The sequence below is a fragment of the Talpa europaea genome (assembly GCF_964194135.1).
Source record: "Talpa europaea genome assembly, chromosome: 8".
Lineage (NCBI taxonomy): Eukaryota > Metazoa > Chordata > Mammalia > Eulipotyphla > Talpidae > Talpa > Talpa europaea.
This window is the reverse complement of record NC_140075.1, coordinates 59,026,060-59,039,442: the sequence shown is the minus strand read 5'-3', so window position 1 is coordinate 59,039,442 and position 13,383 is coordinate 59,026,060. Positions and strand designations below refer to the sequence as shown.

The window sequence follows — 13,383 nt, the reverse complement described above, 5'->3', positions numbered from 1 at the left end:
ACAAAAATGAAAGAGATGTAGAATTATTGGAAATGTACATTCAAGCAATTGTTAAAAATAAATTTCATATAAGTAAGAATATAGAAAAGGTTAAGTTAGAAATATGGAAGACATAAAAATAAAGGACATCAAACTTATAGAACTGAAAAATAATATGTCTGATATGCAAAATAAACTAGCAGATCACATACTGAAGAAAAAAATAGATATGTGAACTTGAGCATATGATCATAGTAGCTACTCAATGTGAAGCACATGGAAGATATAAATGCACACATGACTATTAGAGAACTATGGAGCAATTTCAAATTATATGTAATCAATTGAAGTCACATTGAAAAAAGCCCAAATATGATGAACACTATACCCATAGATCTAAGAACATAAGAAAAAAAATAAAATGAAAAACCCAAAGAGAACACATAATGGTATAAGAATCAGGAAAACAACTACATCATGTTATGTCAAATGAACTTATTGAAAGGCAATGGTAAAGAGAAAATATTAAAAGTATATTTAAAAAGACTTGCTTAGAACATATTTAAGGATGACAACTGATTTCTCACTGAAAACACTTCAGCCAAGAAGACTGTCAGAGAATACATAAAAAATAAATAACTCTCTAAAACAAAAGCATAATAAATTATTTTGCAAAAGTAGAAAAACTGAAAGAGCTCATGAGGGTAGACTCACTCTCCAAGAAATGTTATAGAAAGAACTTAAAGGAAGAGAGCAAAGATTCCACATGGAAATCTGGATTTACTTTGAAGAACAGAGGATCTGGGAAAAGAAAGTATGTGAGCAGACACTTATTTTTAAATCTTGCTAAGTGATAATTGCGCATTTAAAGTAAAAACAATAGCAATATAGTGTGTGATTTAAAAATATGGAGAAGTAAAATATGAAACAATGTAACATTCAGAAAGGAGAAAGTGTGTTATTTTAAGGTTGTTATGTGATGTCTGATAAGATGTATCAATTGAAGGTAGATTATGCTGAGTTAAAAATGTATAAAATAAACTTTTATACAACAAAAATTAAAATAAATAAGCTTCTTATATGCGAAAATTGAGCTAGAAGAGAAATAAAGAAAATAACACCATATATAATTGTCTCAAAAAAATTAAATACCTAGGAGTAAATTTAACAGAGGAGGCAAAAGACCTATACAGTGAAAACTACAAGACATAGTTAAAAGAAATAAAATAAGATACAATGGAACAAATAGGTATTTTCTGTTCATGGATAGGAAGAATTAACATTTTCAAAATGGCCACTAACTCCAAGCAATACTCAGATTCTATTCAACGTAATAGTGTGTGAAGAGCTGATCCTAAGTAAAACCAACTATGAATTCCTAAGTAGTCTCTCTTTCAATCAGTGCTGCTCTTATATGCCACTGTGCATGTGTGTGTAAATATCTGTATATTTTACAAGGAGACATACACACAGTCAATAATTTTTTAAACTTTGGAGAAATACCCTTAGTGACAACTTAGTTCTATCTTCTAAGGTCAGTGACAGAACTAGCTAGTGGCAAGCTTAGTTTTATTTATTAATGGATACCTGTTGTAATTGTTAAGGATAGATGAGATTTTACTTTGAATTTGGTCTATTCTGCTTAGATTAAGAAATCATGGGAAAGCAGTATTGAGAGGATTTTCTAGTTGTTTCCTGTATTTTAAAAAATAGTTTGATAAACTACCATTAATTATATATGTGTCTTATTTTCAATTTCTTTCTCTACAAATGACTATTTGAAACTTAATGTATACCACAACTTTTGAAGATCTATACAACTTATATTAAAAATAGTTGAAATATTTGGGAGATACAAGATCTGTCATAGAGAATAATGGAGACAACCTTCAAATATTTAAATAACCATCATACTAAAGAGGAAATAGCTTTGTTTTTTTAACTACAGGTGACAAATCCAGTTGAACATTCCAGCAACAGATTAAACTGTCCTGTGAGGTAGCATGTTCCTTGTAATTGGAGGAAACCACCCTGAAGCTTTGAACATTTGTTAGATTTTGTAATTGTTTTAATGATAGAAAATTGTGTTAAAAAATTACTGGAAGTCAGTGAAAATATAATATTGTTTCTTTCATATGCATAAATATTTAGGTAAATTTTTTTTCTTTCCATTCTGGGAAAAATTATTTTGTAAAACATAATTATTCCCACTGTATGTTTAATTCAGATCTCCAAAGGGAGATTTCTTGTTTCTCCAATTAAATTGCCTTGCAGGAAAGAGGATGGAAGTCTTTATATTGCCTTGCCTTAGAACTTGGTGATTTCATCATGAGGGCAAGATGAGCAAAGCCCCCACCACCTCAGGGCATGACCTGAATGCGTGCCTCTGTAAAGCTTAGTGCAGTGATCAAGTTAAAATGCATCACGTCAAAAACAAATTTTAAATACAGTCAATGTGAAGACTCGCAGCAGGAAGAGTGAGGCTTAGAAATAACTCTGGGCCACCAAATTTGGAGAAAATAAGGAGGGTGTAGGAGAAATTAATGAAAGGGTAAGTTTTGTACATGCTTTTGAACACAATGTTTGAGCTTGACAAATAATTGGTAAAATGTCGTTTAGGTTCAAAATCAGGAACTGGAAGATAGCAAAGGGGAAGTAATTGTCTCAATCACTTTGGAGACCACAAAGAACAGGCAAATTACTGTTTTCCACTTCTCTGTTAATGTGACTCTCCTACTGCGCTGACATAGGGTAGCCCTGAGAATAATAGTGTCAGTATTTGATGAACAAAGAGAAGTATGCTATAATCATTGCATCTTCCCTCTATCCTACTTACATTTTCTGTTTGAAAAAAATTAGCCATTTGTTAAACAAATATTTGTTGACTATCAAGATTTACCTTGAATGAAGATGGAGTAGCTATACCAGTAGTGGTCAATGAGGTTATCCTTTATTGCTTTTTTGTAGTTAAGCTTATAGATAATCCACTATTATAAAATAAAATAATGAAAAACATTATGCATATTTATGACTTTGAAGTCTATTGATATATTTTAGAGGTGGAAATTAATATAACATAACTTCTGTGCATCAAACTTGATCTGACAGTGCAAATAGGGAAATTCTTGTATGGGTATTTTGTCATCTGAAAGCACTTCTATTCTAAAGTGCATGGACAACGAAAAAGTGAAAGATTCATTAATGAATAAACTTCTGGATGTTCTATGCATTGTTTAGAGAACTCACATTACTGCCTTTGCACAAAGAATTTTAGAGATGAAAATATCTTTGGAGTTTATCTAGTTCTATCTTCTAAGGTCAGACATAGAACTAATAAGTGGCAAATGTTATTTATCTTTACTAATGGGTAACTACCTTAATAATTAAAAAGAAAATGATGTATAACATTGAACTAGGCCTGTTCTACTTGGAATAAGAAATTGTAAGAAATTAGTGTGTAAGGATTTTCAAGTGGATTTTCAACTATTATATTAATTATATATTAAAAACTTGGTCTTAACAAATATTGAAGAATATAGCTTGTGGAAATTTAATCAGCTTAACGAATTAATACCTGTTATGTTTTCTTGAGTACATAGGGTGAATGCTTTCTGAACCATGTAAGTGATGAAATCATCATTTATATTTGCTTATCTCTGATTTTGTTTTTTATACTTCTATTTTAATATGAATATTATACTTTCCTGATTATAATAGGTTCCATAACTAATCCTCTCTATTCAAACGTCTGCTAATTCCCACAGTAGTCAGAGTTGTTAAGTATTAGTCTATGGGTTATTTATATTGTTTCATTAAATTAAATTGACTTTTAAATGAAAGCTTATCATATTTCTGTTGTATAGAATACACTTGATACGTGCCAATCATTGTGATATTTTCCTGACTTTCTTATATTCAGGTGACTGAATATAAACCGGACACATGGCTCAAGCAAACGAATCAGTGGTGTCTGAGTTTGTGCTTCTGGGACTCTCTAATTCTTGGGAACTTCAGATTTTCTTATTTTCCATCTTCTTTATAGTGTATGTGACATCAGTACTGGGTAACATCATGATTATTATTATCATTTCCTCTGACTCCCATTTGAACTCCCCTATGTACTTCCTGCTCAGTAACCTTTCTTTTATTGACATCTGCCAATCGAACTTTGCCACCCCCAAGATGCTTGTGGACTTTTTTGTTGAACGCAAGACTATTTCCTTTGCAGGCTGCATGGCCCAGATATTCCTTCTTCATAGTTTTGTTGGGAGTGAGATGATTTTGCTAGTAGCAATGGCATATGACAGATTTATAGCCATCTGTAAACCCCTGCACTATAGCACAATTATGACTCGGAGACTCTGTATAATTTTTGTGATTATTTCCTGGGCTGTGGGTATTCTGCATTCAGTAAGCCACCTGGCTTTTACAGTGGATCTGCCATTCTGTGGTCCCAATGAAGTAAACAGCTTCTTTTGTGACCTTCCCCTGGTGATAGAGCTGGCTTGCATGGATACTTATGAGATGGAAATTATGACCCTAACTAACAGTGGCCTGATATCACTGAGCTGTTTTCTGGCTTTAATAATTTCCTATGCCATTATTCTGATCACTGTCAGGCAAAGGTCCTCCAGTGGGTCAGCCAAGGCACTGTCTACATTAACTGCCCACATCACAGTGGTGATTCTTTTCTTTGGGCCTTGCATTTATTTCTATATATGGCCTTTTAGCAGACTTTCTGTGGATAAGTTCCTTTCTGTGTTCTACACTGTTTGTACACCCCTGTTGAACCCCATCATCTACTCTCTGAGGAATGAAGATTTTAAATCAGCCATGAGAAAGTTGAGAAACTGTCATGTGGATTCCTGGAAAAACTAGGATCACCATGAGGAAGCATAATCTCGAATGGGTATGAAGAGCGTCCACTGGATCACAGTATCTTGCCAATTACTTTGCTAATGATATGTGTTATTGAGTTGTCATATAGGATTTTTTTTTAACATGCAAAGGATTTACATATATAATTTTAACTACTTTTTTCAATATTTATAATCTAAAGTAAAAATCCTCCTGAAAGTAGTTAGTAATGCTTTTAAATATTTTAAATATTTTATAAATATTTTAAATAGAAATTAGATTTTATTTTACATAAAGTATTATTCATGTTACTAAACTTGTGATTTTATTAAACTGAACTCATGTTATTTTTATACCTTGTAATCAAAAGGAGTAAACTAAGTTTTTGATATCTTCACTCAACTTATTCATAACCTTTTATAAATTGGCACACATTCAAAAATGTGTTTTATGTCATGGATTTTATTTTATTAATGTACCTGTCTACTTATCTTTTCCTTGCATATTGACTATTTCATTTATAATTTGATATTTGCAATTTCCCCTATCTGCAACTATGCTCCAATAAATTTTTTCTGCTTTCTTTTAGATTTTTGATATACATCCACTCATTACCATATTTATTATAGAAATTTGGTGCTGTCAGCAACATATTTACCCATTGTTCAAGTCTACTTATTTTTTTAAGTATTATATATTAGGTACAATGAATTCCACATTAGACAGAACATTGCAAGACTCTTAGAAATTGTAAATCTCAAAACATTTTAATTCAGAGAAAATGCTAATTACTTATGTACCTAAATATGTAAATGCACAAAGTAACAAAAATAATTTCCAACTTAGGATAAAATCTGAAATCTACACTTTTATATTTCTTGGGAAATATAAGAGAGACTATAAAGTTCATGTACATATTATAATAAAGCTGAAAAATATTAATTTTTACCAGGGTGAGAGGAGTAGGGGAGAATCCAAAGTGGGGAGGATGCACATTGGAATAAGGTGGAGGACTATGGGTGCTTTGGTGCTGGGTGATACCTCTGAAACACAACATTGTAAACCAGTGTTTATGCAATAAAAATTAATTAACTCATTAAATATAACAAGCAAACTAAAGATATAAATCGGAATAATAAACATACCCAAATATTAAAAAAGAGGCAGAAAAAGAAGGGAAAGGAATAAAATAGTTGGGACAAATAAAGAATTACAAGATGATGAACTCATTCTAACCATATCATAATCATTACAGCAAATATAAGTGGTCTAAACACACTTATTAAAATTCAGAAATTGTCAGACCTGATAAGAAATCATGAATTAAAGTGGTATAATAAAACTAATATTGGATTTGGAGACAAACCAACCTTGTAAACTGTTACTGGGAATGTAATTGGCAAACTCCTTTGGGAAAACTCATTCCTCAAAAAATTTAAAAATAGATAAATCGTATGACCCAGCAATTTTCCTCTTCTGGGAATATAACTAAAGGAAATTAAGTCACGCTCTTGAAAAGATATCTTCACTCCCCTGTTCACGGCAGCATTAGTCTCAATAGCCTAGGTATGGAATAAATTGTCCATCAAGGGATGAATGGATAAAGAAAATATGGTACATGGATGCAATGCAATATGATTCTGCTTTAAGAAAAAGAAAACTTGTTATTTGCTACAACATGGATGAACCTGAAAGACACTGTATTAAGTGAAATAAGCCAGACACAGAAGGATAAATAACATGATAGCATCTAAATAGGGAATAAAATAATAAAATCAAAGAAGCAGAGAGCAGAATGGTGGTTGCCAGATGCAGTGGTATTAGTCCAAAGGTTATAAAGTTTCAGTTATGAGATGAGTGAATTCTGGAGTTCAAAAGTACATTTGGTGACTACAGTTAATGAACTATTGAAAACATGACATTTGTTCAGAGAGTATATCTCAAATGTTTCACCATATACTTAAAAAAACCCCACTAACATTGGAATGTGATTATCACTTTATAGTGACAATCATTTATATATATAAAAATTATCATGTTATATACCTTAAATTTTAGAATTGTTTGTAAATTACACTTCAAAAAAGACAGAAAAAGCCCTGAAACTGAAGAATTTAAAAACCTAAACTTTCACTTGTACCACATGAAAAAGTCTAGAGATCTATATATGGTATAGGGCCTATGTCAAAGTACTATATTGCATACTTAAAATTTTGCTAAGACGTAAATCTCATGTTGAGTGTTCTTATCACAAGAATACAATAATGAATGAAGAAGACAAGAAGAAGCTTTTGGAGGAATGGATATGTTTATGGCATCGATGGAGATGGTTTCATGAATGTATAATTATCATCAAACTCATCAACTTGTATGAATTAAATATATACAGCTTTATGTGTATCAATCATACATCAGTAAAATGGTTTTTAGAAAAAAAGATTTAAGCCTCACACATAACAAAAATTTAAATCATGTCAAAGTGAATTTGATTAAGAAAATTAGTTGTGATTATTGTCTTAAAATGATAAAAAACATTTAATAAATATTTAAATGATAACATTAAATAAAAAAGAAGTCTACCAATATGGCAAATTGTTATATAGTTTAACAAAGTAGAAAGTGAGTGATATAAAAAACTAATAGTGGAAATGAAATGATAAACAAAAAATGAACAAAAATGATCCAATAGTGGATCAGAAGAGTGCAAAAAAGAACAAGAATATAAATAGAAAAAATAGCCAGATGGTAGACACAGATCCATTTCAATAGCTAGATTATATTTAAATCATCTAAAGACTCCACAAAAAGGCAGATTTTGCCAGAATGATCCATAATCAAGACCAAATATTTGTTGTATGCATGGAATCCACCTTCAATACCAAGACACCGGGCCTTCCCTGGTGGTGCAGAGGTTGAGCACTGGGCTGCAAAAGCTGCCCGCAGCCTCTGCAGCGCCGGTTCGATCCCCGGCCGCCTGCGAGGGTCCCACATTGCGTGACAGACCTCTCCTGCCGCACGCTGCTCCCCTCAGCAGTGTATTTCGTAGGTCTGCCTGTACTGTTCCCGCTCTGGCTCTGGTGAATTCTCTCACCCTCCCGCACTCCTGACTGTACCCAGTGCTTGTATAAATTAATTAATTAATTAAAAAAAGAAAAAAAAGAGGGCCTCCTCTGGTGGCTCAGCGGTTGAACGCTGGGCTGCGAGGTTGACCACATCCTCTGCAGTGACGGTTCATTCCCCAGCGGCCTGCGAGGGTCCCACAAAAAAAAAAAAAAAAAAAAAAAAAAAATTGTAGAAAAGCTATATTATGCAACCAGCAACAACAGGGAAAGCAGCAAGAAATACTATCATGGAAAAAGAGACATGGAATATTGATAAAGGAGGGTTTATTCCATTAAGAAGACAATAATCCTAAACTTTGTACTTAATTTTCAAGCTTTAAAATACATAGAGTGAGATATTTCTTCCTATAAAACTAAATTTCCCAACTGATTTGAAGAGTAACACACAAACTAAAACCTGTATGTAAGTCTTTGAAAACATTCATTAGCACCCCCAAAATGGAAGTAACTAAGATATCCTTAACTAGATAACTAAAAAGATTAGTTAAGGAACCTACATACAAAGAAATACTATACCAAAATAAAAAGTATGAGCTATTAATGCATGCAATGACATGGGTGAATCTTGAGTGCATATTGTTAGATGAAAGGAGCAGATGAAGGAGATACACACTACATAGTGTATTCACTGAGCATATGATGTTCTGGAAAAGGCAAATCTTTACACTCAGAAAATCATTAGTGATTGTATGTTAGTGGTCTACTATGAAAGGAAACTTCTATGGTCATTGGACTTCTTGATACCATACTCTAGAGTTATTTGTTATAAATTCAAATGCATAAATGTGTAACTTTGATTCTAATAATTTTACCTTCAAACACTTATCCTGAAAGAGCATTTAGAAAATTTAAACTTAAATTAAAATTTTTAGATAAGCTATTTTAAGTCATGCTTATTTCCAACTAGGGAAAAAACACCTTACATTTTCTACAATATGAGAATAATTATTCTATTACATTTATTAATTAGAATATAATGCACTTATTAAAATCAAGTTTATAAGTTATATGTTGCAACTAGTGGAAATGTTCATGTTTCATGTTTAGAGAAACCATATAAGCAGTGTGATCCCATTTACTAAGATAGGTTTGCAAATTAAATATAAGAACATAGGGGACTAGACAGCACCTATCATATTCATAATTTTAATCTGGATGTTTCAGAGGATGATAATGATGACATTAGCAGACAGAATATTTACTATAAGGAAAATTTAGGGAAAATGTGTTAATTTTGGAATTATTAAATTTGTGGTGTAGACATGACTTGTAACACATTTGGGAACCTGAGAATTAGAGTTGTACACTTAGGGTTCTTTTTTTTTTAAAGTGGAAAGTCATTAGAATATATGAAATCTCCCAGTAATATATATCTTAAGAAGAAAATAAAATCAAAATAACAGATTTTTAGACATCATGTACATGAAAGGAATAGTAGAAAGTAGAGATAATAACGGAAATATTGGTCAAAGGGAGATTTTGGAGTGCTTTAACTTCACGTTATCAGGGAATAGATGAAAAGTAAGATTAGTTCTAGTAATAAATGAAAAATGTTTCAATTTGTGGAAGAGGCTTCATGGAGGAGAAAGAAAGGGAATTTGTAAACAAGGGGTTAGAAGATAGATTTTTAAACCAGGCAGTACTATCTTGTGTCAAGCAAATAATTCTTCAAGATCTCATTCAACCTATGTAAATATTTAGGATCTTGGATTTATTTAGTTCTAGTGTTCCTACCAACATGGAAATTCTAAGAAACCTCTTTCTTTCCCCTTTAATATTTTGTTCTTCAATGACAACTTCAGGGAAGGAGAAAAATCTGAGTTTCACTCAACAGCATTTTTTCCTAAAAATTTGAACTAAAAATTCCAAATTTTTACAAAATGGCTTAAAGCCCCTTCACCAGAATCTACTCTATAGAATGCAGTGATTTTGTTGTCAAACAGCTCTCACTGCCTTGCCCTAGAGTCCTTGCCTTGGAAATCAAGCATATGGTTCTTCTGGAACTTCTAAAATATCAAGATATTTGCACTGGTGTGTACTGTACAGAGGCACAAAATGACTCCTCATCAATTTCTGACACTCCTTGAGGCTCTGTTCTGAAGTTCTCCTGAAGCATAAAGTTATTTTGAAGTAACAGTTTTTCATTGTTTCCACCCCCCACTCCATGTTCATTTTCTCCAAAGGAGAAAGATTTTCCATTAGTGTTGCTGCTTTGTCCATTTGTGAAATCCTCAAGGTGTTGCACTATAATTCTTGTTAGCAAACCAACTTATTAGCCCTAATGAAGGCTAATTTATGCCACCACAATTCTCCTCTGAGTCACTTGGTCAACAGAATCCAGTGACGTCAAGTCACTAATAAGCTTCTAACCATTGACATGGTTTTCTTATATCTATGTGCTGAGGAAGATGACACTTCAAAGTATAAATGGTGAAGACTGAAGACTGGAAAAATATGTGTTGCCTGTATTTGGCCCTCATGCAGTGGATCCTGAAGAATGTTGTTTCTCCTGGTAAGTTCAGATATTTGAAGACTAGGGGCAGGGAGAAGACTGTTTTTACACAGTCTCCTAATTCTTTCAGAGTAGAGAGAGGTAATTATCCTCCAACCCATTGAGTAATCTTTGAATATTTTATGTCCACTTTGCCGATTAATTGTCCGAATATCTAACACTGAGAAGTGACTGATGGATTTTGTTTCATGGCGTCTCTTTGCTCAAACCAGGATGGGTTTCCTCTTTTAACTGAAGATATTTTTATTTCAATACAACCTTTTGTAATTACTTTTAATCCTTGCGTTAACTTGCTATTTTCAGCTCGCTTATAAAAAAAATCAGTGAATTATAAAATATTAGACTTTAGGACTTTAGGACTTTCTTCCCTTTTTTTGGAAGAGAAACAGAGCATCTTGAAGGATGTGTGATCTGTCTAAAATTGTAAAATTGTTTAGTGAAAGGCAGAATTAGAGCAGATATTTTCTATAATGCAGATTAATACTTCCCTTATAGCCCATGATGTCTTTGGGCATCACCTGTGATTTGGACTTCAGTTTATTTCAAAGCTAATAGTTTAGAATGATCTTTGTTAACTCATAGCAAAAATATATTAATATAAATTACTTATAAAAAGATCAAAATATCCTACTGGACAAATATGCCATTTCCCATATGATTATTATCTTTTAGAATCTTATTTACTATTGTGATGAACTCATTCTATTGTAAGTATATCAAATGCTTGCCTCAATTATTTGAGGATCAAATATAATAAATCTCAAAGAAGTGGTGATGGTGGGGGAAGGTACCTACACTTTGAATCAAGGGCAAATGAGGTGAAAGAAAAAGTCTAAATATTTCTAAATGATGGTTTTGATAAAATGATGCAATATTCCTGATAGCTCATGTGTCTTCACAAACCTTAATTTATATGACAATCACTATCAGTGGTAATGCTTCCTAAAAATATTTCTGTTAATTTAATTTTTAAAATTGTAGATACAGTTGCAGAGGTTTTGCTTTGAGAACAATGTTTAAATCCCTGAAGAATTCTACCCATACCTCTAGACCTGTTAGATGAGATAAAGTTAAAAGGAAACATTTTCCTAGAATACATGGGCAAAATGTTCTATACCTGAAACTGCAATGGATACTGGGAAATACTCCCTTTCATAGTATCCTTAGTGATATGTGATTGGTTTTTTTATTTCTAGATGTCTCTGAACAATATTTTTGATCGTCTAACTTACTGTCATTGAAGACAGAAGAATTTCACCACAGTTGGGTTAAATTCTCTTCAATGTGAAAGACAAGATTTTATTTTTAGCATTTCTTTCTTTTTATTTACTGTACAAATCTTTTAGATTCCTGACTACTGCAAGTGTTCCCCCAGTGACATAAGACCTACATTAAGATACAGCATCCAGTCCTATCTAAATTCTTTGAAGACAGTCTATCCTGCCTATAGAAACCTTGAGTCCATTTCCTTGTGATTCACCTCATCAGAGCCAAGTCTGTTTTCTTAGGAGACATGGAAGTAACAACTAAAATCTTTCCAAGCATTAATGACGATAGATCATAAGATATCTGCACTTATCCTTTTCATCATAGGTAAGTGAAAGCACTTTGTCAGTATCCTTCTGAAGACTACATGCATTTGTTTCCTCAATGACTATTTTATTTCTGACCTGGCTGTAAAGTGGGAGGGGTAAAGGTAATGGCAATGCTGGAAAGTTTGTGAAAGATGTATCTTTGACCTAGTAAAGTTTGCACTTTTTAAGTAATACTCTTGCTTATTTCACTTAATCTATCAGTTGTAATAGCCATGATAGAAGCATTGATACTGGGGATAGATTTATTTGATAGAATTTCATATGGGAGTGAGACAAGGACAACCTAGCACAGACCTGTCAGACATTGATTTACCTTCAAATTATGAGAAATGAAAGGTTGACCTTTACATGAATATATCTACTAATTGGAAACTCATTATTACGAGTCAGATCATACCATCTTAAACATGTAAAATTATCAGAAAATAATTACTAATTCTAATCTGTAATAATATATTATTCAGATGTACATGTTTACTCATAATTTATATTTATTTACCCACTATAATTGATTAAAGGTTTCTTACCTACATATTAAGTAACATTTTCAGTGTTCTTTGAGGGTAATAGTATTGTCAATATCTAGTATTTGAGGATAATGAGCCTTGACAGGCTAAGTGAACTGCTCATTATCATACAGCTGCCCAATAACACAACTGTGATTTTAACATAGAAATAAGAACAATTAAAATAGCTTTGTTTTCACTACTGTACAATTATTTTATTTGGTGTAAAAAGGAAGCATTTCATCTAAAACTATGTTAGGGAATGGAGGGAAATGAGGATCCATCAACTTTACTAAATGAATAAGGGACTATTATTATTAGTAACTGGACTTCAGGGAGATAAGTTATAAACATTTCTGCTCTATCACTAGGGCTCATCACAGTGACCTGGGAAAAGCAGGCATTTACATATGTGTAATGTAAATCAAGTAAAAATAAATGCATTTACCTTAGGGGAAAGAATTTATATTTGGAATATGTTTAGTTAGAATTTCTGTTGCTCATCATTTTACTATTCTATACTTAAAAATCTCAGCCACAGGTTCAATCAATTTGCCCAATATTTTCTTCTATGGAAAACAGGGACCTTTCTTTTTCTTGTCAGCCCAAGAAGCCAATGCCCTGGAAGAATATAGTTTTGCAGAAGAGTCATTGGGTTTTCATAAGAGTTTCATGTGGTTTTCTCACATACTTGGATTATATGTTTTATTCTAGAGGAACCAGAAAGTCTTCTTTGCTCACAGAAGGTCCCTGGGAGACTCATTCCCTGGGCTCGAGGCTTTGCTCTTTCAGATAGGGCACATTTGAGCCCC

At 32.5% G+C, this 13,383-nt stretch overlaps 2 protein-coding genes across 2 annotated transcripts in view; both read left to right on the top strand.

Moving 5' to 3' along the window:
* LOC311175303 (uncharacterized protein) overlaps positions 1–13,383 on the top strand; it is a gene marked incomplete at both ends in the record, with an annotated part of 64,089 nt that overhangs the window by 11,586 nt on the left and 39,120 nt on the right. The window lies entirely within an intron of this gene.
* On the top strand, positions 3,922–4,857 carry LOC311175559 (olfactory receptor 4K1; the record flags this gene model as incomplete). Its single annotated transcript, XM_084240488.1, has 1 exon — positions 3,922–4,857. The coding sequence occupies one exon, from the start codon at positions 3,922–3,924 to the stop codon at positions 4,855–4,857; it is 936 nt and encodes a 311-aa protein (XP_084096614.1).